This window comes from Sebastes umbrosus, chromosome 8, assembly GCF_015220745.1.
Source record: "Sebastes umbrosus isolate fSebUmb1 chromosome 8, fSebUmb1.pri, whole genome shotgun sequence".
Lineage (NCBI taxonomy): Eukaryota > Metazoa > Chordata > Actinopteri > Perciformes > Sebastidae > Sebastes > Sebastes umbrosus.
Window position 1 is genome coordinate 12,006,066 of NC_051276.1, and position 24,441 is coordinate 12,030,506.

At 36.3% G+C, this 24,441-nt stretch overlaps 2 protein-coding genes and 1 long non-coding RNA gene across 6 annotated transcripts; 2 read left to right on the forward strand and 1 right to left on the reverse strand.

Annotated features, from left to right (window-relative positions):
* The first annotated feature begins 760 nt into the window (after window positions 1–760).
* Window positions 761–12,190, forward strand: mier3b (mesoderm induction early response 1, family member 3 b). 4 transcript variants are annotated; one of them, XM_037776617.1, is made up of 13 exons: window positions 761–875; window positions 2,737–2,761; window positions 3,070–3,215; window positions 3,529–3,651; window positions 3,808–3,931; window positions 5,150–5,223; window positions 5,339–5,411; window positions 5,553–5,701; window positions 6,710–6,791; window positions 7,047–7,141; window positions 7,259–7,386; window positions 7,510–7,664; window positions 9,074–12,190. In XM_037776617.1, the coding sequence occupies exons 1-13, from the start codon at window positions 867–869 to the stop codon at window positions 9,547–9,549; spliced, it is 1,659 nt and encodes a 552-aa protein (XP_037632545.1). In that variant the 5' UTR covers window positions 761–866; the 3' UTR covers window positions 9,550–12,190. The 4 variants fall into 4 exon arrangements, with proteins under 4 accessions (XP_037632545.1, XP_037632548.1, XP_037632546.1 ...); XM_037776620.1 differs by having other exon boundaries at window positions 780–858; XM_037776618.1 differs by lacking the exon at window positions 761–875 and adding an exon at window positions 898–1,143.
* A 1,559-nt stretch (window positions 12,191–13,749) lies between these two features.
* LOC119492282 lies at window positions 13,750–18,686 on the forward strand. The gene is made up of 3 exons (XR_005207750.1): window positions 13,750–13,957; window positions 17,087–17,172; window positions 18,550–18,686. It is a non-coding gene; the product is annotated as an uncharacterized LOC119492282 (long non-coding RNA).
* On the reverse strand, window positions 17,850–24,052 carry elac1 (elaC ribonuclease Z 1). The gene is made up of 5 exons (XM_037776622.1): window positions 23,760–24,052; window positions 22,339–22,542; window positions 20,410–20,468; window positions 19,558–19,768; window positions 17,850–18,890 (listed from the first exon to the last, which is right to left on the reverse strand). The coding sequence occupies exons 1-5, from the start codon at window positions 23,914–23,916 to the stop codon at window positions 18,415–18,417; spliced, it is 1,107 nt and encodes a 368-aa protein (XP_037632550.1). The 5' UTR covers window positions 23,917–24,052; the 3' UTR covers window positions 17,850–18,414.
* Window positions 24,053–24,441: the final 389 nt, after the last annotated feature.

Below are 24,441 nucleotides of genomic sequence, written 5' to 3' on the forward strand. Positions count from 1 at the left end.
TGTGAAAATGACAGCTGATAAACAAAATGATACAACAGATTGCTAAAAGTATCCCAGTGAATGATACACCTGAAAGCCTCACTAGTTCCACTTGAAGGCAGTGTTACCACAGTTAAAAGTTCTTAAAGTTATATCCTCCTGAGACCCAGCCCATTGACTGTGTAGTGGACATGTTGTCCACATGCATATCCTCTTACTCTTTTGACTTACTCTAGCAACCCCTGGTGTATTGTAAAGAGGACATCCTTCCAGTGATATGGCATGTGTTTTTTTTTTAATCAATTTGAATGTATTCTTGGTTTAATATCACTCAACAGCCATAATCTGTCATTTTTTTTAGTCTTTTCACACTGAAATAGTCCTGTAGTCCACTACAGTGGACAATAAAAATAAAGTTTAACAAGCCTAAATTGTTAAGATTTTCTTTTAACCCTAAATAGGAAGGAAATCACACAAAAAAAGTAATTGGAAGACACTTTTTTTAACTCGCTTCCCAGGAGGAAATTATAGTGTCAAACATGTTAATGGTGATAAACAGTGTTGAGGCGAGCAGGAGATCAGCTGATTGGATGTTCAGAGAACACACTCTAGGAATGTTCTAGTAACATGTCATTGTGTGAGGTCTTAACAGACTCAACGCCATGCTACTGATTCATGTTGTAAATGTATTTCAACTCTACATTTTGTGTGTCTTATATCATTAATTTGTGTGGATGAACCGTGTATAAGTGATGATTACCGTTAGTCTGACCAGCGGTCGGTCTGAACGACGTCACGACTAGAACGGGCACCTGGAGCTCTGATTGGCTGAGAGCGCTCATCCGGGTACTGCAGTTAGAACGAGCCCATTAGCTAAAGGTACCAATATGGCGGAGGTAAGAGGGAAAACAGGGGAGAAGCAATCGATCTTAAATCGATATTTTATAAATCTCGTGCACCGTATTTCTCATTTCTATGTTATCGATTGGCGAAACGATAGTTTTTCGCTTCTGTACAGCGTGTTTCGTGTCATAATTGTCACTTTAATGCCTCTAAAATATGCTCTAATGTGAGGAGTGATCCTCCACTAGCAGGCCGCTGCGCCGCGCTCAGCTCAGCTGCTCTGCTGAGGCTGTGCTCGTGAGAGCGGCGGCGGCTCGGGGGGTAAATTCATACGTAAAATGTTACGTTAGCTTGCTGGTTAAAAGGAAATTACATGATTATATCGTGTTTGTTATGAATGGAAAATTAGCTTTTCTATTTAAGCTGAATTAGCAGCACGTATAGTGTAAAGATCATCCAACTCTGTGGGTTGCAGGACCGAGCAGACGAGTGATTTGTGTTTACATTTTGTCGGTGCAATAAGGTTTAGGTTTTTGCTGGCTAGCTAACTGTTACAGGAGCTGCGTAAATCCTACTGTCCTCCTCAACATATTACTCCTCTGTTTCTACTTAGACCGTCTCCTACGAGAGATGTTGTAATTCCTGTGTATAAAGGTACATTATGCTCACAGTGTTCATCCTCAGCTAACGTTTTATTAGCCACCTATTACAGGTAACAAATGCAGCTCTCCTGTCCAACTACTATCAGTAGTCATAATACAGACTATTAAAGGCTTTTTTTCTGTTTGTTAGCTTACTTTACCTTTTTTATTTTACTTATCTTATATTATCTACTCATTTTACTAAATGTATCTTACTTAATTGTTATTCTATTAGGCACTGGTGCTAGAAATAGTACTTTTTTATTTTATACCTTTTGTATTTTATACACTTGAACTTGTTGTAATTTAGTTTTATTTTTGAGCAATCTCTGGCACAAGAATTTCCAAGAGTTGTCCTCAGTGTTCATCCTCAGCTAAGGTTTTATTAGCCACCTATTACAGGCAGTAAATGCAGCTCTCCTGTCCAACTACTATCAGTAGTCATAATACATATTAAAGGCTTTTTTCAGTCCTCTTGATTGAGGTGAATGAGGTTAAAGTGCTGGCATAATAGTGTGCAATATTACTTATTTTTCTGTTTGTTAGCTTACTTTACCTTTTTTATTTTACTTATCTTATCTAATTTACTCATTTTTACTAAATGCATCTTACTTAATTGTTATTCTATTAGGCACTGGTGCTAGAAATAGTACTTTTTTTATTTTATACCTTTTGTATTTTATACACTTGAACTTGTTGTAATTTTGAGCAATATCTGGCACAAGAATTTCCAAGAGTTGTCCTCAGTGTTCATCCTCAGCTAAGGTTTTATTAGCCACCTATTACAGGTAACGTTAGCAGTGAATGCAGCTCTCCTCTCCAACTACTATCCCTAGTCATAATACAGACTATAAAAGGACTTTTTTCCAGTCCTCTTGATTGAGGGTGAATGAGGTTAAAGTGCTGGCATAATAGTGTGCAATATTAATGTCCAATATGTGCAATATTACTTATTTTTCTGTTTTGTTAGCTTACTTTACCTTTTTTATTTTACTTATCTTATCTTATCTACTCATTTTACTAAATGTATCTTACTTAATAGTTATTCTATTAGGCACTGGTGCTAGAAATAGTACTTTTTTTATTTTATACACTTGTATTTATACACTTGAACTTGTTGTAATTTTGTTCTACTTTTGAGCAATCTCTGGCACAAGAATTTCCTTCGGGATTAATAAAGTTCTATCTTATCTTATCCTATCTTATCTTAATAGTTGAACCCATCTTTCAACTAATTGCACTCATTTAATGCTCTGTTTTTATTCTTTTGCAGGCTTCCCTAGGGAGTTCAAGTCCAGGTAAGAAAACCTCCTCCATAAATTGATTATTAGTATACACCGTTTATGATGTACTTAATTATATCTGTATTTTAATGACACACTTTTACATAACATAAATGTCAAGATGAAATTATATAGGTTATTACATGTTAGTCAGAGAAAAATGTCTTTGAAATTGACACAATTGAATAGTTTTCTAATGGCAGTATTGTAACTATGTGAATGTATCTTCAAATTTTGGTGTAAAAAAAAAAAGAAGAAGCTAATTTGTGTTATAAGACTGAGACATTTAAGAACTGTTTTCTTTCTCTTTCTCACTCACTCAGTTGGCTCTTTATCGTCAGAGGACCATGACTTTGACCCAACAGCAGAAATGTTAGTTCATGAGTATGATGACGAGAGGACTCTGGAGGAGGAAGAGTCTCAGGAGGGAGGGAGGAATTTCACCTCAGAGATTGCAGATCTTGAAAAGGTAAACTAATAAAAACACAAAATGCCCTAAAACAGGATTTACGTATGTAAATGGCACAAATTCAGTTATTTTTTAAACAGTAACACTATAGATAAATTGTCTCTTTGTGACAGCAAATTAGAGTGTATCATTATTAAGTTAAATTAAACTTTAAACTGGATTCGTCTGTTTTGGTCAAAAAACAAACATAGATCTACTAAGTGGAATGCATAAGGTTTTTAAATCTGAATGTTTTAAATAATATGGGTAATAAAGGGAAAATGCACAATAGCTTTACTTAATTTGCAAATTTTGCCTCTTGTTTTTCTGCCAGGAGGGGAACATGCCTTTGGAGGAGCTTTTGGCCATCTATCGCTATGAGGCCTCAGCAGGCTCCAGTATAGACAGCTCCTCTGGAGACCTGACCGATGAGCTGCCTGACATGACTCTGGACAAGGTAAATAACTGCTGTAATGTAGTGAATAAATTGTTATTTTTTTCTAAAATAATTATAAATAAATGTATTTATCAATCAACAATATGTTATTCAGATATTCTGTTGATCACCCTTGGTCTGCACCAGTATACAATGGATATTATTCTTTCTTTCTAGGAGGAAATAGCTAAAGACCTGCTGTCTGGGGACTATGAGGAGGAGACCCAGTCCTCAGCAGATGATCTGACCCCTTCAGTCACCTCCCACGAGGCTACCGATTTCTTCCCAAGAACACTTCGATGTAAGTGGCATGTGCTAAACTTAGTACTAGTAGTAAAGTACTTCTTGTCTGTAGCTTTGCAGTATAAAGCTTATGTAATGTAATGTAATGTAATGTAATACAATGCCATGCAATAATTAAAAAAGAAGCTACCATATTCAAGACATTAGGGCTGCAACAATTACTTTAATTATTGATTAATTCATAATAAATTAATTTCTGCTTATTATTTTCTTAAATGTATTAATCGTTTGGTCTATTAAATGTCAGAATATAGTGACGTTTCCCTTCACAATTTTCTAAAACCCATGATGATGTCATTCAATATCTTGTTTTGATCAACAATCCAAAACTAAGAGATATTCCGTCACACGAGACAGATAAAAGCAGCAAATCTTCACAATTCAGAAGCTGGAAACTAGTGAATGTACATTTTTGCTTGAAAAATTACTTAAATATTGATCAATTATTAAAATAGTTGCTGATTATATTGTTTTAGCTCTACAAGACCTATATAATGATAAAGTCTCAAATTGCATAGTTAAAATAATTTAAGTATCTCAACCAACTTCACATTTAGAAATACAGTATCAAACATTCCCAACCATTGTGTGGTCAAAAAAAAATTACCTGTACTTTGTTTTTGCTGCACTCACAAAAGGTACAGTGCCTTTTCTTACAGTTGAGTAGAGTACTACATTAGATTAAATGTGCAACTGATTGTTTTCATTATTGATTAACAGGGTCCCCGCGGATCCTTAAAAAGTCTAAAAACGTCCTAAATTTTGTTTTTGATATTCATTAAAATGTCTGGAATTGAAGGAGGCGAGGCATTAAGTCTGGGCCTGCAAGGTTATGTACTGCTGGATGACCCTGTCAGCCTCTGGCCGCTTGCTCCTCGGCCTTGCTTCCCCGCGCTCTGTCCCTGGTGCTTCCGTGCAGGGATTCCCCGGGGCTCGCTTGTGGCCATTGACGCTAGGGCCTCTCGTCGCCTGTCTGTGTCGGGTGGCATCCGGGCAGGTTGGCAGCTGCCGCTGTACTGCGTGCACCACGTTTCAGCCTCAACTCGACTCGCAATTTAGCGTCCCGGCCCGACAACCACACACCTACACACTAACCTATTGTAGTACCGAAAAGGACACCAGGTTTGTTAGGTAAAGCATCAGACCTTAGCAAACAGGAGGTGCCATTTAATTCAGTACATGTCAAAGTATTTATGTGTTGTTTATTATTCTTCAGCCAACGCTATTTCTGATGGTGATAAAGAGTCAGAGTGTGATGAAGATGGCCCAAGCCCAGAAGACTCTAGAAAGGTAACTGACACATTTTGGAACACATTAAAAGAGGGATAAAGAAATGTTTTGAGTTGAATCAACACTGGTGTGCTAAACATGCTCTGTTTTGTCTTTTGTTTGATTTTTATCATAGGAAATAATGGTAGGAACACAGTACCAAGCAGAGGTACCTTCTGGCCTCTGTCACTACAAAGATGGGGAGAAAGGTGACTGCTGCTTTGTTGTTTTCAGCATCTGTGCCAGACATGCTCTTTAATGTGATTGCTTAGAATGTTTCTATCCATACATAAAGACAAGATAGTATAAACAAGGTGATTAATCTTACTGTAATGTACTTTGTTATGCAGTTTATGAGGATGAAGACGAGTTATTATGGAGCCCAGGTAAATTGCCAGAAAACAAGGTTAGGACTTTCCTGTCTGACGTGTTGTCACGGACAACAGATGAAAAGATAGGATGTGACAAACCATGGATGCATGTTCGAGACGATGAGAAGGTCAGTCTTCTATTTATTTATCAATCCTTTAATGTTGTAACACAATGATGAGCATGGCATTACTAATGTATGTGAGCTTAATCATGAACATCATTTTTCATTGACTTTCATTCACTGTATACTAGGGGTGTCACTATTCGATTTTACTTTCAATTTAAGGTCACTATTAGTTTCCATTTAAACATATTTTTTTTCAATACTGATGGCTTTGCCATTGTCAGACTGTCGAGTCTTGATTCGTAAAAATCAACATATCATTGGTTTTATGCCCTGACATCTGACATTTACATTTATAAATTCTTCTTTAAAAAGATATATGGTACCGAGTGTAATATAACGGCCTTATTTTTTTGGGAATGTACGACACTAAGGCCGTATGGTAAAATGTAGATAATTTATTTAAAATGTAATATAATAACTTATTTCACCACCCAGTTGGGAACAAACAAACAAAAAAAGAACCACTAAATGGCAGAAGGGAACTTTACAACAACAGCTTGAGTTTCCTCACCTGCTAAAATCCACCAGATCCCGGTGCTGTTGAGTCAGTCAAATCTATTTGTTTATGATGTCTAAGATGCTGCGAATATGTCTTGCCATATTTGTCATGTTGCCTGAGGTGGCGTATGGTGTAGCATTGCCTACAAACTGCAGTTTTCAGTTCTGTTGTTTCTCCGTCATCTCGGACTCTAGCCATGGTGTCTCGAAAAAGCTGCATGCTACCTGTAAACTATGCTGTGTCGTCTTTGAAGTGTTTTTTTCTCGGGACGCTCGCAAGTAGGCAGAGATTGAGAGAAAAATAAATACTGGGGGAATCGCAGATCCTGCTTTTGATTTCAAAGATCAAAACTGAAAGCTCATTTCGATCGATTTTTGATCAAAATCGTGACACTCGTACCATATACTGTAGCAATTGTGCTTTGAATTCTTCAGATTATTTGTTTCTAAGGTACATGCTATTCGTTTGGCCAATGTTCCAGTCTTGACCACTCCACTCTTTCCACATAGGCTTTATATGAACTTGTCAAGTGCAACTACAACGTCCGCGAAGCACTAGAGAGACACTGCAGCCGTGTAAAGTCCTCAAAAGGTAAGCAAAGGAAATGATTTCCTACCGCATGCACGTAGAACCTAGTAATTTCTGGCATGAGGCAAATGTCAGTGGTACATTGATGGCATTAATACGTTGTGGGCTCCCAGCATTTTCAAAAACAAATTTGATAATTCATAATTTATATCCAGCTGTTTTAATGTGTTAGTCAATTTGGGAAGATTCAAACCTGTGTTTTGAATGTTCTTGATTGTGCACCAAAAGTGTATTAATATATTTGTGGTTTCATTTCAGAAAAATCACCTCCGTGGTCTGAAGAGGAATGCAAGAACTTTGAGCACGCACTACAGATGTATGACAAGAATTTTCACCTCATACAGAAACATAAAGTGAGTCTTATTTTATGATCTTACAATATTACCATTTTACACATCGTGAAAAGGGATACATCATATAACTATGAAAGTTTCTCATCCCTTTTTAATTACTTTTTCCACCCCGCTCAGGTCACAACACGAACAGTAGCCGAATGTGTGGCGTTTTACTACATGTGGAAAAAGTCAGAGCGCTTTGACTTCTTTGTGCAGCAGAATCGCTTTGGGAAGAAAAAGTACAGCAGCTATCCTGGTGTAACGTAAGTGTGGCAGAAGAAGAATCAGTTCATCTGTTTTAATTCCTTTTTTTGTGTTTTTGCTTATGTTTAATACAATGAGCTCTGAAAAATGAAAAAAGTTTAAACATGAATCTTTGTATTCAGTGACCTGATGGACAGGCTGGTGGATGAAGCAGAAGGACTGGCAGTGGACAGTTCCTCCTCTGTGTGTTCGGGAGCAGGTGGAGGAGGAAGGCTGGAGACCACCACAGACCAACAGCTCAGCCTGCTTAACTCCATCACTGCCAGCGACCTCACAGGTCAGTAATGGGACTGCATACTATACTATGACTTCTTTTATGACATACTATACTATGACTTCTTTTATGACTTTTTCTCATACCATGACTATTACTATGACTTTTTTTATGACCTACTATACTATGACTTTTTATGCCTGCGTGCCGGCAACAGTTTTTATGTTTTCGGGTTGTCAGTCCGTCCCATGCTTGTGAATGCGATATCTCAGGAATGCCTCTAGGGAATTTCTTCAAATTTGGCACAAATGCCCACTTGGACTCAAGGATGAACTGATTTGAATTTGGTGGTCAAAGGTCAAGGTCACTGTGACTTCTCAAAACATGTTTTTTGGCCATAACTCAAGAATTCATATCCTAATTATAACAATTTCACACAAGTGTCTAATAGGATAAAATGATGAAGTGATGACATTTTGGACAGACATGGACATAAACTGCAACTTGACTGGTTGGCGGAGGCATACAACCGCAAGGCTGTAATTCTAGTTTATGACATACATATATTTTTATGGCATACTATACTATGGCTGCGGCCAAAAAGTCAAAAAATGATGTCCTAATGTCTTTTACTAAACATTTTTCCTTGACCTTGATGGAAAACGTCGTGAGGTCAAGGAAATATGTGAAGGAGAATCCATAAGGACTTAGGAAAAGATAACCTCGGAGCTAATAAGAATTTGACTGCACCTGCAGCAGATTTATTTATAACGTATAGAAAATGAGTACAGTGACAAACTCAATGCTATAATTCAAATAAGGATTCCTGTCCAAAACAGAATCACAACAAAAGATGGATGTTTTCAATTAATCCAAAATGTACAATTAAACAGCAACGGCGGACGTTATTGACAGCCTAATGGTGGGTTGCTTTAAATATTCCTGCCGCAAGGAATTGTGGGACGGCATTATCTCCTTTCCTTTCGCAAAGGATGGTACAGTGTACCCTATGCTAAAGGAGATAAGAAAGTAAGCATTGAAGCACCTTTCCTTAGCATTTAGAGAATTCGACCAGCTTTTATCATGGCTGCCCCTTAATACTTCCGGGTCATTTCACGCGGGAACCTTCCTAAGCAAAAAAGACTATTTGACATTGGACATTTTTACGGCACACTAAACTATGATTTTTTTTTTTTAGGACATTTTTTATGGCATACTGCCAGCCAGCATGATTGAGGGCCGCACAAGAAAAGTGCACACACAAAACAAAACATCTTTTCCATCTCACTTCCACATTAAACTGCAGATTTGTCCACCAAAATTGCTAACAATTTCTTATGATTAAATAATGATTTTTCTCATTTGTTAATGTTGTGTTGTTTTTCCCCCCTCTCAATCAACATGTTTCTTGACCTGAGTATCTTATTGCTTCCACTTATTCTATGTTAATTGAGTGTCCTGTCTATTTGCAGCTTTGAGTAACACTGTAGCCACAGTGTGCAACCCTGCAGAGGTTGGTTGCATGGACTCCTACAGCTTTCCTCCACTGGAAAGTCTCCATCGTGGGTCCCTAAACCATGATGAGTCCCTCGGGTTCCCTTCTAATGGCGCAGACCCCGACTGCCTCAACATGCTCGACGCCGGCTTCTACCACTCAGATCTGGGCCAGCTAGGAGGAGTGTGCGGCAACAAGGACTGCGAGCGGCCCTCCAAGAGACTCAAGATGGCCCTGCCTGACTCCTTTATCAATGACGTGTCTGTGGGTAACCTTGGAGTGGACTTTGAAGCGCGACGGACAACAACGCACCACCACCGAATCACCGGCGCCAAAATGGCAGTGTCTGTCACAGACTTTGGGAGCTTGGCTGGCAACGGCGAGCCCAACGGGTTTCTGGGAGCACATGCACGGCACCACACACAGCACACTGCAGCACTTCAGTCAGAGTGATCTTCCTCGTCTTCATCCCTTGTTCTTCCCTTTTGAAACCCCTTATCCCGCTTGTACATAAGACTGACCTCACTGGAGAATCTGATTTGTTTAAATTTTACTATATATATATATATATATCTCTATATATATGTATATGAATATACTTTTTTGTTTTCATTTTTTGTGTAATATGACATCAGTGATGTCTATCATATAGAACTAAAATCTTGATTTCTCTCAAGAGTTTATATAGCCATTTATTTTATTCTCGTTTTGCGGTCTTGAGATGTGTAACGTCCATGTACAGTGGGGCCCAGAGGCTGCAGTAGGAGAGTTGTGTATCTTCCTCCCTCACATCTTCAGAGCTACAGTATGTTATCCTGCCATTCTTTTCAGCTGCCAAAATTGGCTCAGTTTTTCTGCCTCTAGTGTCAGTATTTAGTTGCTTGTCTTTGTTGTTTGAAGTGGTACTTTCTTTTTAAATTAGTGTGTGGTTTACAGGTACTTTTTAGTAACCAGACTGGTGCAAATGGTTTTATTTGTCCCCAAATAAACCTGGCTAGATATTGTATGAAGAGCAACACTAGCACTAGCATGGAGATTAGCTTGGAGAGCAGGAAGTGGGTGGCTTCAGCTGCTAAGGCCTTCCAGTTTGGTTTTCTTTTCTTTTCCTTTTCTCCTGTGGAAGCTTGTCTGCGGTTGGTCTGCTTGTTTACTTTTTAAACTGTTCAAAGTGGCCAAACTGGAACATGTGAATGTTTGCAACACTTATTTTTTTTTTATTATTCCATTTAGTCAAACTCAAACTTTAGTCCCTGATTCATAGTTTTTCTATTACATTTTTAAACAGCTGATGAAGAATACCTGTGCAGAGTAACATAATGGGAGTCTCCTTGTTTTACAGTTGGATATTGAGTTTTTCCTGCTTCTTTCTAGGAGGGTATCAGTCAGACAAACCATAACATCATAACAGCAATACTGCCATGCAAAGATATTGGTTAAATTAATAGTCATTTAAACATAGACATCATCAGGCACTGTAAAGTGTGTATTTATTACTTGTACTTTAACCTTTTGTGAGACTTAGTTTAATCCTTTCAATCATGCTACTCTTAGGCAAGTTTAGCTGTATGTGTCCTTTTAGTTATAGTAAAAATATTATTAGAATATGTCCCTAAATCAAGTAATGCCATTTTCAGACCACTTAGCAAGCTTGGGTAAACCTGCTAGCAGTATTATATCTTTATTTAAAGCCACTCAGATTTTGTATTCAACCTCTGCCTAACCTGTACTGACTAGAGAATGCCTTGTACGATCTAGTCGACAGTTTCTTGGAGTCTAGTAGCAGAAATGGAGCTGTTGTCTCTTGACTGAAGTCCATCATTGTGAATTGTAAAATGTTTAGCGGGTCATCGTCAGTTGATTGGATGCAGTAGTAGTGTTTACTTAATTTATCTATGCATTGTGCTATGAATAATTAGTTTGTTTCAGGGGTACATCATGTTTGTCATGTCCATAGATCTAGTAATTCACCATTATGTGTGTACAGACAGGATTTCATGCTTATAACCCATTATTAAGTTTGATCATGTAGTTCATGTTCCACGCCCAGCATCGGAGAAGATATTCACCTCTGCGTTTCATGTAAATATTTAGCAAATAGCCTTTAAAAAGTCTATTAACTGACCTCTTACACTTGTGAATCTATGTTGATACAAAGGTTTTAATTTGATTTCTTGTCAAAAGGCAATAATTTGTAGATATGTACAGATATTTTGGGTTTTGCATTTTACCAGTTGACTTGGTGTTTTGAATTTTGTTTCACTCTTTGGAAAGTCATGATCCCCAGTACAGAGCTGAAACCACGCATGCCAGCTGTGTCTGTTTCTCAAGTGTACCACTGAAAACGGCTTTACCTGAAGACGTATTGATATTACTCAATGTTGCAATTTTGCCTTCAAAACTTGCAGCCATGTGTAAAAGACGCTCGTCTTTCTTTCTTCAATTTTTTTTTTTTTTTAAACATGTCGTCGTCTATATTTGTCTTGATGGTAAAGGGATGGCTGCTGCTCTAAGTATGTGGAGAGCTAGTTTCTCTTTTAATGCAATGTGCATAATGCAGTAGGTCCTCCAAGCTCTTCTAGCTTTAGCAGTGCAGTGATATTTATTTCAGCTGTGGTTTGTACAAAGACTCAGAAAAACTGTCAGAATGTAAAGGCCATTAAGTAGTAGAAGTAGGTTTTTCACCACCCTGTGAACTCTCGAAAATGTGATATTTTATTGATATCTCTGGTATGAGACTTGTGTGTGCAAGAAAGCACTAAACAAATTTATTTTATATTTTGTATTGTGTTTTGAAGTTTAAAAAGGAAAACATATAGCAGTTGTGGTTTTGAAAAAGAAAACTCGAGTCCTTTGATGAAAACAAAAACACCTTTGTGAATAAAAAACCTACAAAACTTAAAAATGTATATCCAGAAATATAGACAATCAAAAACTTCACTATGAGAAATGTTCAAGAAGCTATCTTTATTGTTTATAAGAATTGTACATAAACATTGAGTTGTTTTTTTTCTTTTGTTAAACATTATTTTGTATTTTCTGTTGTACTTTAATACCTTGTGTACAGATCCAGAAATAAAGCTCTGGAAAAGGTTCAGAAATGACTGCATGTTCTTTTTCATCACTCAAAAGATGTGAGAAGGTTTTACTGATTCATATGGAAAGATTGGTTTAGTACTGAGTTAAGTGTTAACACTACAAACACCACGAAGACTGAAACCTACCACATGCTTATTCATACAATTTCTTTGGGAAAATTTCTACCGAATAAATTAGATTGAAATTTGTTATTTTTGTTGGGGAAATAGTGGAGAATTACTAATTAATGCATTGTGGTATAATGATTAATAGACTGTCCATCCATTCATCATTGACAGTTCATTATTGACTTTGGAAAGACCCCCTGGCTCAAGCTCAAGGTCCATTATTTGCTTGTTCTGGTGAAAAGAGTCATAGTATAGTATGCCATAAAAATGTCGAGCGTAGGGACAGTTTCAGACAATAATCACATACCTTCATTTGTTATAGCAACCCATTTAAAGCTAATGTTTGGTACACTATAATACAAGTTAGCTAACGTTAGCTGCTATAAGCACTTCACTCTAGTTAAATGTGTGATTTAGTATCAATATTCTGGTCTTTCCAGTATATTAGGACACTTGTCGACCTGCAGCAGGTAATTTCACCTGTCGTCTCTACTTCCTTTTTCAGGTACCTGGGCGGCTGCTGCCTCACACGGTGTAAATGTGATGAACTCCCCTGTCCACTGCTCACCTGGTTTACTGCACAGTTGACCACTCTCTGTCCAGAGCTACAAGGTTTTTATTACACACCTTTGTCTGTGTTTGATGTAGTAAACTACAGTCCACTCACACCTTTTAAATCAGCAGGTGGTGCTTTTTCTAACTGTGCATACAGTACAAAAATATCCACATCTGGTTAGTTTTTTTCTTTTTAAAATGACCTGAAATCTATTACAACTGTGTCTACATTTAAAAACAAAGTGAAAACATTTGTATTAGTTACAGTCTGTGTCTGTAGTTGATGTCTGGGGTTTGTTTTTGTGATTCTCCTCTTTGGGAGGGTGGTGGTTTTGTATTTTCTCTTCTATTGTTAAGTAAAAGGTCTTAATACTTCTTCCACCACTGCTGTAGTCGTCTCAATACACAGATAAGACGGATCATTACGCACCGAAGGAATTTTCCTGAAACATTGAAAATTAAATTCAATAGAAATTTTAAAAACATAAATAAGTCAACACACAAGCAACTAAAGTACCAAAAAAAATGAGACTTGATAATAGAAATATTTTTCTATTTTAGTAATACTGTTTCTGATAAAGACAAATGTTCATGCAATAGTTTGAATAAAACAGCACCTAACAAAAACACACAGACATCCCTCTGAATATGATCCTCCTGGATCATGTTCACCAATTAATGTGATAATGTCCAGATTATAGCAACTGCAAAAATCAAGGTCAAACTCCATCCACCGTTTCCCCTTTTTTATAAGACTTTGTTCTGGAAATGTCCAGAATATGTCTTTGCAGTATATTGATTAAAAGATATATATATCATTTTTTTAATAACTGAGCACCATATATTTTTGTGCTTTTATTTTGAAGCCTTGTGCTTTTATTTTTGAAGCCTTGACTCACCTGCTTCAGATGCTTCCGATGGTTGATGGTGTCGCAGGTGTGTCTCGTTAGTCAGAACAGGAAGACGCCAACACATGCTTTACCGCTTCATTAGTTTCATGTTTATTTGTATTAACTGTAAATATTAGTGGATCATCATCACTGATGTCGTCGGACTGGACTGTTGGAGCCAATTAACCTGCCACAAGCAACATGCCAATCACGGTAAATAACACAACTCATCTGTTTCTTTCACTGTTCGGTGTGGAGAGCGTGTTGGAATCTCTACTGGGCGCCGTCTACATGCTGAACATCTCTAGGCAATGAGAAGCCAATACATTAGTGGAAACTATTGTTTTGAAATAAGGGACACAAGTTGAAGTTGAACACTCTCAGTTAACTCTGTCAGTCATTTTGAAGGAGACAGAAGCACAATTCATCATGAGCTCTGTCTATTTTCGTTTTACACAATATGCAAATTAACTGTAACTTTCCTAAAATAATAATCTGTTATTTTTCTTCAGATGACATTAATTACAAAACTAATGTTTCGAGAAGAAATAAGTTAACATTTTGATATAATGGTTGTGTCTTACAGTGTATTCTAAAGTAGTCCTTGTATGATCAATAGTTTGGTAGAATGAGGGTTAAATGCAACTTAACTGTGATATATACTAACACGCCATGGCTAATGAGGAGAAGGGAAAAATGTTGTCTCCTTCAGAAGGAAATGAGTTAATGGAGTCCTCAAAAAGAACCCCTGAACCTACTCTAAAGGCTCAAATGGAGAGACTAGAAAGACTAATGGGTTTGAGGAGGGCAAAATTATCAGTCAACCAGCAAAAGGAATCTTATTGTATCATTAATGGATGATTACAGCAACATGCTCACAGTGCAAGAGAATGTCTAAATTCAATGATTTGTGTGTGGAATTTATTGAACTTTAGCACTCCTTGCAACAATTATTGCCTGATTTTGAAAAAGATGACACAGAAATGGTACATGTCAAAGGCTGCCTTTCTATAAAAAATTTCAAGATGAAGTAAAAGTAATGCAAAAAGACACACCCCCTACTGTAAAACATTTCATATTGGATGACAATGCTTCAATCCTCTCTGGTGGGAGAGCCAGCTCCTCCAGCAGCCGCTCATCTACATCATATGCTCGTGTGAAGGAACAAGCAGATCAGAGCAGAATGATCTTTACATCTTGACAACAAAAGCTAGCTTTGGATAATGAGGGAAAAAAAAGTCATATTGTATGTCGAAGAAAGTCATAGTGTAGCATGTCGAAAAGTCATTGTATAGCATGTCGAAAAAAGTTAAGTTATAACATAGTATGTCGACAAAAGTCAAAGTTAAGTATGTCGACAAAAGTCATAGTTAAGTGTTTAGTATGTCGACAAGTCATAGTATAGTATGTCCAAAAAAGTCACAGGCTAGTATTTAGGAATAAGTCATAGTAGAAAAGAAATCGTAGTATATCGACAGTATGTCCAAAAAGTCATAGTATAGCATATCGAAAAAATTACAGGAAAAAGTCAAAATATAGTACTTGGAAAAAAAGTCATAGTATAGTATGTCGAAAAAAGTCATAGTATAGTATAAGGTGAAAAACACAAAAAAAGTCATAGTATAGTATGTCGTAAAAAAATCATAGTATAGTATGTCGAAAAAAGTCATAGTATAGTATGTCAAAAAAGTCATAGTATAGTATAAGGTGAAAAACACAAGAAAAGTCATAGTATAGTATGTCGTAAAAAAATCATAGTATAGTATGTCAAAAAAGTCATAGTATAGTATAAGGTGAAAAACACAAAAAAAGTCATAGTATAGTATAAGGTGAAAAACACAAAAAAAGTCATAGTATAGTATGTCGTAAAAAAATCATAGTATATTATGTCGAAAAAAGTCATAGTATAATATGTTGGAAAAAACAAGTCAGTATAGTATGTCGAAAAAAATAAGTTATAGTATGTTGAAAAAAAGTCATAGTATAGTAAGTCGAAAAAAATAAAAGTCATAGTATAGTATGTCGAAAGAAGTCATAGCGTGTAGAAAACAATAAAAAGTCATAGTATGTCGAAAAAAATAAGAAAATGTCATAGTATAGTATGTCGAAAAAAAGTCATAGTCAAGTATGTCGAAAAAATTAAAAAAAAGTCATAGTATAGTATAAGGTGAAAAACACAAAAAAAGTTTTAGTATAGTATGTCGTAAAAAAATCATAGTATAATATGTCGGAAAAAAGTCATACTATTCAATGTCGAAAAAAATAAGTTATAGTATGTCGAACAAAGTCATAATATAGTATGTCGAAAAAAGTCATAATATAGTATGTCTTAAAAATAAGTCATATTATAGTATCTCGAAAAAAACTCATATTATAGTATGTTGAAAAAAATAAAATGTCATAGTATAGTATATCAAAAATAAGTTATAGTATGATATGTCGAAAAAATTTAAAAAAGTCATAGTATAGTATGTCGATAAAAGTCAAAGTATAGCATGTAGAAAACAATAAGTCATAGTATGTCGATAAAAATAAGAAAGTCATAGCATAGTATGTTGAAAAAAATCACAAGTCATAGTATAGTATAGTAAGAAAGTCACAGTATGGTTGTCCAAAAAAAGTAATAATATAGCATGTCAAAAAAATAAGAAAAAGTCATAGTACAGTATATCGAAAAAATAAAAAGTAATACTATACTATGAGATTTTTTCGACACACTATACTATGTCGAAAAAAGTAATTAAAAAGTCATAGTACAGTATGTCGAAAAAATTCATAGTGCAGCAAGTAGAAAAAGAAAAAAAATTCATAGGATGGTACGTCGAAAAAACGTCACAGTATGGTTTGTCAAAAAAAGTCATATCATAGTCATGGTATAGTCTGGTGAAAACAAACAAGAAAAAGTCATAGTATACTATGTTGTAAAGAATAAAAAAGTCATAGTATTGTATGTTGAAAAAATTCATAGTTTAGTACGTCGAAAAAATCATAGTATATTATATTGAAAAAAGTCAGGAAAAGTATCAGTATAGTATGCCAAAAAGAAAAAAAAGCCATAGTCATAGAATAATTTGTTGAAAAATATGAGAAAAAAAATCATAACATAGTTATAGTAAGACATTTTATTCATAGAGCACTTTTTCATAAAACTAACACTTTACATAAGTAAATTGTCATAAAGAAAAATAAACACAAAACATTAATTGCATATTAAAAGCAGTTATGAAAAGGTGGGTTTTGATTTGTATTTTGACTGTGGACAGGTTTGTGCAGTTTTTGATGTGTTTTGGGAATGAGTTCCAAAAGGAGGGGTCAGTTATGGAGAATGCTCTGTCCCCCCAGGTCTGGTGCTTGGTCCTGGGTGGTGGAGAAAGGAGGTTGGCATCTGAAGAGCGGAGACGGCGAGATGGAGTGTGGTGGTTGAGAAGGTCAGTGAGGTAGGAGGGGCTCTCGCTATGGAAGGCTTTGTGGGTGAGGAGGACTTTGAATTGGATCCGTTGTAAAAATAAGTCATAGTATGGAATGTCAACAACTCACAAAAAAAGTCATAGTATAGTATGTCAAAAAGGCAGAATACAGTATGTCTTAAAAATAAAAAAGTCATAGTATACTAGGTTGAAAAAAGTCAGTATATGTCCAAAAAAAATTATAAGTCATAGTAAAGTATGTCAAAAAAAATTGAAAAAACTTATAGTATTGCATGTGATTTTTTTTTTTATAAAAAGTAATAATATAGTATGTCAAATATAGTCATAAAGTATGAAAATAAGCCATTTTTTCAATGGTAAAAATAATAAAAAGTCAAAGTTTAGTATATCGAAAAACAGCCGTAGTGCAGTATGTCCAAAAAGATTTAATAGTCATAGTATAGTATGGCGAAAAAAATTGCATTATAGCATATCGAAAAAAATAAGAAAAAAGTCATAGTATAGTTTGTCCAAAGAAAGTAATAAAGTCATAGTATAGCATGTCAAAAAAAGTAATAGTATAGCGTGTGGAAAAATATTTTTAAAAAGTCATAGTTTAGTATGTTGAAAAAGTCTGCGATACTCTGCACAGAAGTGGCAGCTCTTGAAATGAAAAAGATAAATTAGCTTCGTACACGTCCCTCAGCAACTTATTTTTTTATTTGTTCCGCTTTGATTTGTGCACTGTGAAAAACAAACCAGACAAAATAAAAAATGAACCAAAAGTATCTATTTAACTCTGATACGGACTACGGCTGGTGAAAGCGCCCTAAAAGACGATCCATCCTTAGTTCACTAGTCATTTAGCTTGGCAGTTTATTCCTGACATAAAAAACAGCAGTTGAAAAAAGTATATAAGCTCAAGGTGATTTGCTTGGTCTGGTGTTTTCAAGCACAGTACATCCGCAGTAGATGTTCAAACTTTCCAATTTTCTGAGCAACCCTTGAGCTGAGATTGTTTTGTCAACTGCTGTTTCCAAGGTCAAGAGTGAACTGTCAAGCTCAACTTTAAAGCCAAAATGTGCAAAAAGTGCTCAGAATCACCAAAATGTTAACATCTACACTCATGACAAAATGAGCAAACTACATATGCTGATGAAGACAGTTGAAAGCTTAAGCTAATAAGTGAATTGACTTTGAGCTAAGATTGTCAATATATAGTATAGAATGAGGCAATATAAAAACTAAATTAATAGTTCATTACTATGGTCTTCTGAGAGGAATGGGCAGAGTAAGAAAGTCCTCAGCCAGAGTCACTTCTACTCCACTGTCCTGTAAAGCATCTTCTGCCTGTCTCTTGAGTTCTAAGACATCGTCCTCATCCCCTTCTTTCTGCAGGGAGCAGGGTTTGTACCTCTGGCTGAAGTGATACAGCACCAGCCTCCGCACAGAGCAAGCCCGAGCCACCGCCGCTGCCATTTCAGGTGTACTGTGTCCGTGGTCCACTGCTTTCTCTCGGTGCTCGTCCCCAAGGGTGGCCTCATGAACCAGAACGTCCGCTCCATTGCACAGCCTCAGTGGTCCTTCCCCAAGAACTGAGCTGCAGTCTCCAAAGATACAGACTTTCCTCCCAGGAATGGCTTCTTCCAGCACCTCACTAGGCAGAACGATATGCCCATTCTCCAGAGTTACAGGCTCGCCGGCTTTCAGCCGCCCATAATGCGGCCCTGGTTTCAAGCCTGGGGGACACAAAATTAGATCATTAACAATAATTCACAAGTTATTGTAAGTGTGTCATAGTATAGACGAATCCTGTGACTGCTTTGTGTATTTTGCGATATAGCGGCGCCAAGTCATAGTGACTCGTGTCTGCTAACATGTTAAGTGGTGACTTTCAGCTGAATGCGTACGTGGTTGCTCGTAGTAACCTATGTAATAATATATATATATATAAATGATCGGCGTAGATGATAAACACAGACAGTTATGTATTTAAAATGGATTAAAGTCGGATTGAAGGCTTTTATGAGTACACCTACATGTTCTGCTCTCGTTTTCAACAGCTGCCGTCACTACGAGCAACCACGACGCATTTCGCTGAGAATCACCAGTTAACACAATTAGCAGACACTTTGTATGTGTTCCATTTGTGATGCCGACCGATTAAGCAACCCAATTACCACAAAGAACACATCATTAATCGGTTGGCATCACAAATGGAACACGTACATGTATATATATGTTGTGCTTTATGCTAACCATGTCCAATTAGAAACGCTAATCCAGGGATACTTTGCTGTGGAATCACATACAATATGTGACTGGTATTGGAAAGATGTAGATTTATACTTGTCATTTTTCACTACAACTGTTCAAGTAAAAAAGAAACATGAAAAGTGCACATACCTAGTTCCTTCAGGAGTTCAGTCTTCAGTCTTCCGGGTCGATCATGCTCCTGAATGCAAAAACCAAAGGAGGGGATGCGGTGAAACAACCTGAAGGCCTTGACCACAAACTTCTTGTCTTCAAAGAGGTGGTAACAGTCACTGGAGACATCCAGGGAGATCATCCTGCCCGGCTGCTCCTGTGGGTGCAGAGGGCCGCACTCCGCTGTCACCTGAAGACACAACACAAAACATTAAAGATTTCATACTCTTGTGTGGGAGGAAAACACTGCCATGACTGTCTCTTGGGCTGAGGAAATATTTTCAAATAAATTTAAATAAATGAATGGAAATCAAGCTAATACATAAAAAGGCAGATTTTTTTCATTAACATTTGGACACAGCAGTTTTTAAATTACACATTGCAAAATGGATGCAGATAAAGTAAAAGATATACATTGATATCACAGAAAGTAACATCTTAGAGTATAAAGCATGGGAACAAAGTACACATGGATTGTCTTAAATGTCATGGATACGAAAATATGCTAAGGTACGACAGGTTGAAGTCCATTATGCTTTAGTAATTCAGGGCGGAGTTGGGTTAAAAATAATCCACATTGGTTTGAGTCGGGTCAGGCCTGATTTTTTTCGTTGACCAAAACTACAGGCCAGCTGGTAAATAAGAGCCACTTTTTTTTTCTTAAGGGAGCAATAAAGACCTCTTTTATATCATAGATAAAATAAATGAAATCCAGAGACTAAGACTTAGAATATTGGCCTGATATATCGGTCCAACCCTATTGAAGGTGTGCTGTATTGGGCTTTGCACTATAGTTTGATATATTACCATAAAGGAATAACAGTCACATACCTCCAGGCTGAGCTGTCCCTCTTCTGGACTTTGGTCAGTTGTGGGCTCCAGTTCATGTACTACAACAACATAGATAATGTAGATAAGATGAGAGCAGAGTATATTAGAATTAAGTACAATAAAACCACAAAGATGAGAGTGAATAAAGTAAATTAGGTTGGAAGTGGTAGATTAATTTGCTGTGTAAAATACAGCAAATAAATCAGGCTGAAAAAGAGCTGTAGTTTTCATGTTATAAAAAATTGTAAACATGATAGCTAATAGCATAGCTGTGATTTGCTCCTGATGGATGAAAACTATGGAGGATGGAACCTGCCAAAATCAAAATTAAATCAATAAATCAATAACTTGAAAAATAAATGTCATTAAATGTAGCAAAAATAATACAAAAAATATATGTAGCCATTAATTAATTGATAAAATGTGACATAAATGTAGATTTCAGTTTTAATTTGCCTCTTTATTTATTTATCTTTGTGTTAATTCCCTCATTTATTTACTCTTCTGTTTAATTTGACCTTTTATTTATTTATGTATTTATTTTTAATAATTTTATATTTATCTTTAAATGTATTTATATATTTATTTATTATGCACGATTTTCCCTTTGCATTTCACCCCTTATTTATTTCCCCAAACTTATTTATTTCTGTAATCTTTTCTTTACACATTTCCTTTTCCAGTTCTTTATGCATTTCTGCCTCATTATGCAAATGAGGGGGCTGTCACTCAATTTGTGTCATAGGGTCAGAGGGCATAGATCGACTATATGCTGGCCACCTAGCTGCACTCCAGTCTTCATTCCTGGCTGACGCGTTTCCCGGTGGCGTCAGAGGAGACGAAACAATTCAGCTGAAGATATTTGATCTGCACACCTGTACCGGTACGAGGCAGCGGCAAGCTAATGACCTGCTGCAATTAGGTGGCTAGCATATAGTCAATCTATGCCTTCTGACCCCATGATGACATACGTTGAGTGACAGCCCCCTCATTTGTATAATGAGGCAGAAATGCATAAAGAAATTTATAAAGAAAAGAATACAGAAATAAAGAAGTTTGGGGAAATAACTAATGGGTGAAATGCAAAAATCGTGCATAAATAAATAAATACATAAATACATAGATTTAAAAATAAATACACAATAAAAAAAAATGTATTCAAAAAATATTTAAAAAAGGGAAAATTTAAACAGAAGAGTAGATAAATAAGGGAATTAATAGAAAGATAAATAAATAAAGAAGCAAATTAAAACGGAAATATCAATTTCTGTCACATTTTATCAATTAATTAATGGCTACATATATTTTTAATATTATTTTTGCTACATTTAATGACATTTATTTATCAAATCATTTATTTATTGATTTAGTTTTGATTTTGGCAGGTTCCGTCCTCCATAGAAACCTGGTGAAGTTGGGCAAAATATAATCTTTATGGCAAAGGCTACATGTTTTATGAATTGAAAAAAATATTTATCTACATAGATATACACATACATACAATTTTTTCTTAGTATGGGTAGCAGTCCATTGTGTAGTATACACACTCAACCTACAGGGGAGGTTTGCTCTGCTGCTCAAAACGTCTTGGTAAACTTTCCATATTCTGTATACTATACATGTTTTCTACCTAAAGTCCATTTTCTTTGTTTCTAAAAAGTTGTGGATATACTCATTTTGACATAAAAGTGACTCAGTTGACTAAATAGTATGCAGAGTTAGAAAAAATCGTTATCTGAATGAACTGTAATACCTTCTCCTGAAAGTGGCAGTCACACTCACAAATGCAAAGAAAGTGCAATTTGCTGTCAGAATGTGCAGCCCATAGTTTGTCTGTTTGTGCTAAAACTAATAGATAACCAGTGTTTTCAAGACTGCAGTAGTTTGGACACATCAGAGCTCAGCTCAGGTTGTACATTTTGGACCTACCTGCATAAGGGAAGAGCAGCTGTGATCCTGTGAGGCCGAGTGTCACCCTTAGAAAGTGCCGGAGGCCCCGGGGCCCGTAGATGTCCACACAGTTCAGGTTCTGCTGCTCGGGGTTGGTGTTGAGGCTCACGGTGCAAAGGAGACCAGGCAGACCAAACAGGTGATCGCCATGCAAGTGGGAGATGAAAACCTTGGTGATTCGACCTGGGTAGAAAACACAACATATCATTACATACTACAGGTGGTACAATGGGAATGTGGAGAGAGCAGGGGACCGTTTATCTAAGGTAAATTACAGTGGAAGTAGAAACACTGGATTAAAAATGCAGTAAATAAAGAAAAAAAATGTATTGTAGTTATCACATCTGTCATTCATTGTAGTCCAAAACTTCTAGACTGACCCCCCTTAGGTCTTAAACCCTGAACCCTCAAAGACTTAACTGGCGTCACCAGGTTGAGTGTGAGAGGCTGCAAGGGCATGAAATGGTATAAATATGAATGGGACAGCACTTTACGGCGACATATAACGTTTCCTTGACAATGCCAATTGTGGATTTTATTTTACATTTTTCCTGCCTATTTGAACGTCTTCCAGGCTCTTGCCCTACGAGATGAGTGGTAACTGTTAAATTATCTATTTTTTTTGTCAAACTTCAATAAGCAAAATTAAAAGAACTGGCTGATGAATAAACCAGGTGTGTAATATAGTCTGTATTAATGCTTGCATTCCTCTGATTTCATGTGTTTTTTATCTACCATCTTAAATCCTCATCCATATACCTCCCAAAAATATCTTTTGTTGATTAGCTTTTTAAAGTGATTTATATATAATAAGTAAATAAGTATGTATGGAGTTCATAGTCAACACTTGACATCAGAATCATTTTATAAAAGTCACATTTTTACTCTGGGTATCCCAACTTTTTAGTTAAAAAGTAGATATAAACCAACCCTTATCACAACTCTTCCTCAACCATATACTCCCAAAAATTATATTTTTTGTATAGCTTTTAAAGTGATTTATATATAATAAGTAAATAATTATGTATGGAGTTCATAATCAACACTAGACATCAGAATAATTATAATAAAAGTCACATTTTTACTCTGGGTATCCCAACTGCCTCACCATACCTAATAACCATATACCTCCCAAAAATATATTTTTTGTATAGCTTTTAAAGTGATTTATATATAATAAGTAAATAAGTATGTATGGAGTTCATAGTCAACACTAGATATAAACCAACCCTTATCACAACTCTTCCACAAACATATACCTCCCAAAAGTAATCTTTTCTGTATAGCTTTTAAGAGTGATTTATATTTGGTTTATTAGGTTTATTGAAGAATAACTTGTTTTAGTTTTCCAGACACTGTTGAAGGCAGTAGGAGGAGGAGGATCAGCTGTGTTGACTCACCGGCTCTGAGCTGGCTCTTCATCAGCTGGGTCTGGGTCCCCTCTCCGCAGTCAAACAGCCAGCAGTCTCCCTGAGTCCGCAGCACCAGAGCCGAGGCTCCGCGGTGAGGAGACGGGTAGGCCGAGCCGGTCCCGAGGAACGTCACATCCATGCTCATCCTGCCAGAGCTACAAGACAACGAGTGAAGACTGTTTACAGCAACTAGGACTGAATGGACTGCTACACGCCATGAATGAACGCAATGCTCTCTGTTCACGTTGCCACACGGTGATGACGTCAGACGAGCGACGGTGTGGCGTTCAGGTCACGTCCGAATTTTCGTAAATCTGACTTATATATATCTATATCTATAGATAGATAGATAGATATATAGATAGATAGATAGATAGATAGATAGTAATTCAGATAGTAACTCTATTGATCCCGAGGGAAATTCAAGTTTCCAGCATCACAGTTCCATAGTGCAAAAACATGTTAGTAAAAAGGCAGTAAAAAAGTTAGTAGTGCAAAGTACAAACAAATATACCAAATATATAAAAATACAAGGAGATGAAGAAAACTGTTAAAACTGAATATAGTGCAGGGTAACAGCTGTGATACAGGACTATTAAAATAGTGAATATAGTGCAGAAGAGACAGTTAAAAATTAATAAAGTGCAGGGTAACTCCAGTAGCTTAGTCT

Bases quoted from the DNA above. Each gene is read 5' to 3' on its own strand.
- mier3b (XM_037776617.1), top strand. The intron at 3,216-3,528 runs GTAAACTAATAA...TTTTTCTGCCAG, and splicing joins AGATTGCAGATCTTGAAAAG to GAGGGGAACATGCCTTTGGA. The intron at 7,665-9,073 runs GTCAGTAATGGG...GTCTATTTGCAG, and splicing joins CACTGCCAGCGACCTCACAG to CTTTGAGTAACACTGTAGCC.
- elac1 (XM_037776622.1), bottom strand. From the start codon at position 23,916: ATGAGCATGGATGTGACGTTCCTCGGGACCGGCTCGGCCTACCCGTCT. The intron at 22,543-23,759 runs GTGAGTCAACAC...TTTTCTACCCAG, and splicing joins GAAGAGCCAGCTCAGAGCCG to GTCGAATCACCAAGGTTTTC. The intron at 19,769-20,409 runs GTATGTGACTGT...TTGTGTCTTCAG, and splicing joins AGGGACAGCTCAGCCTGGAG to GTGACAGCGGAGTGCGGCCC.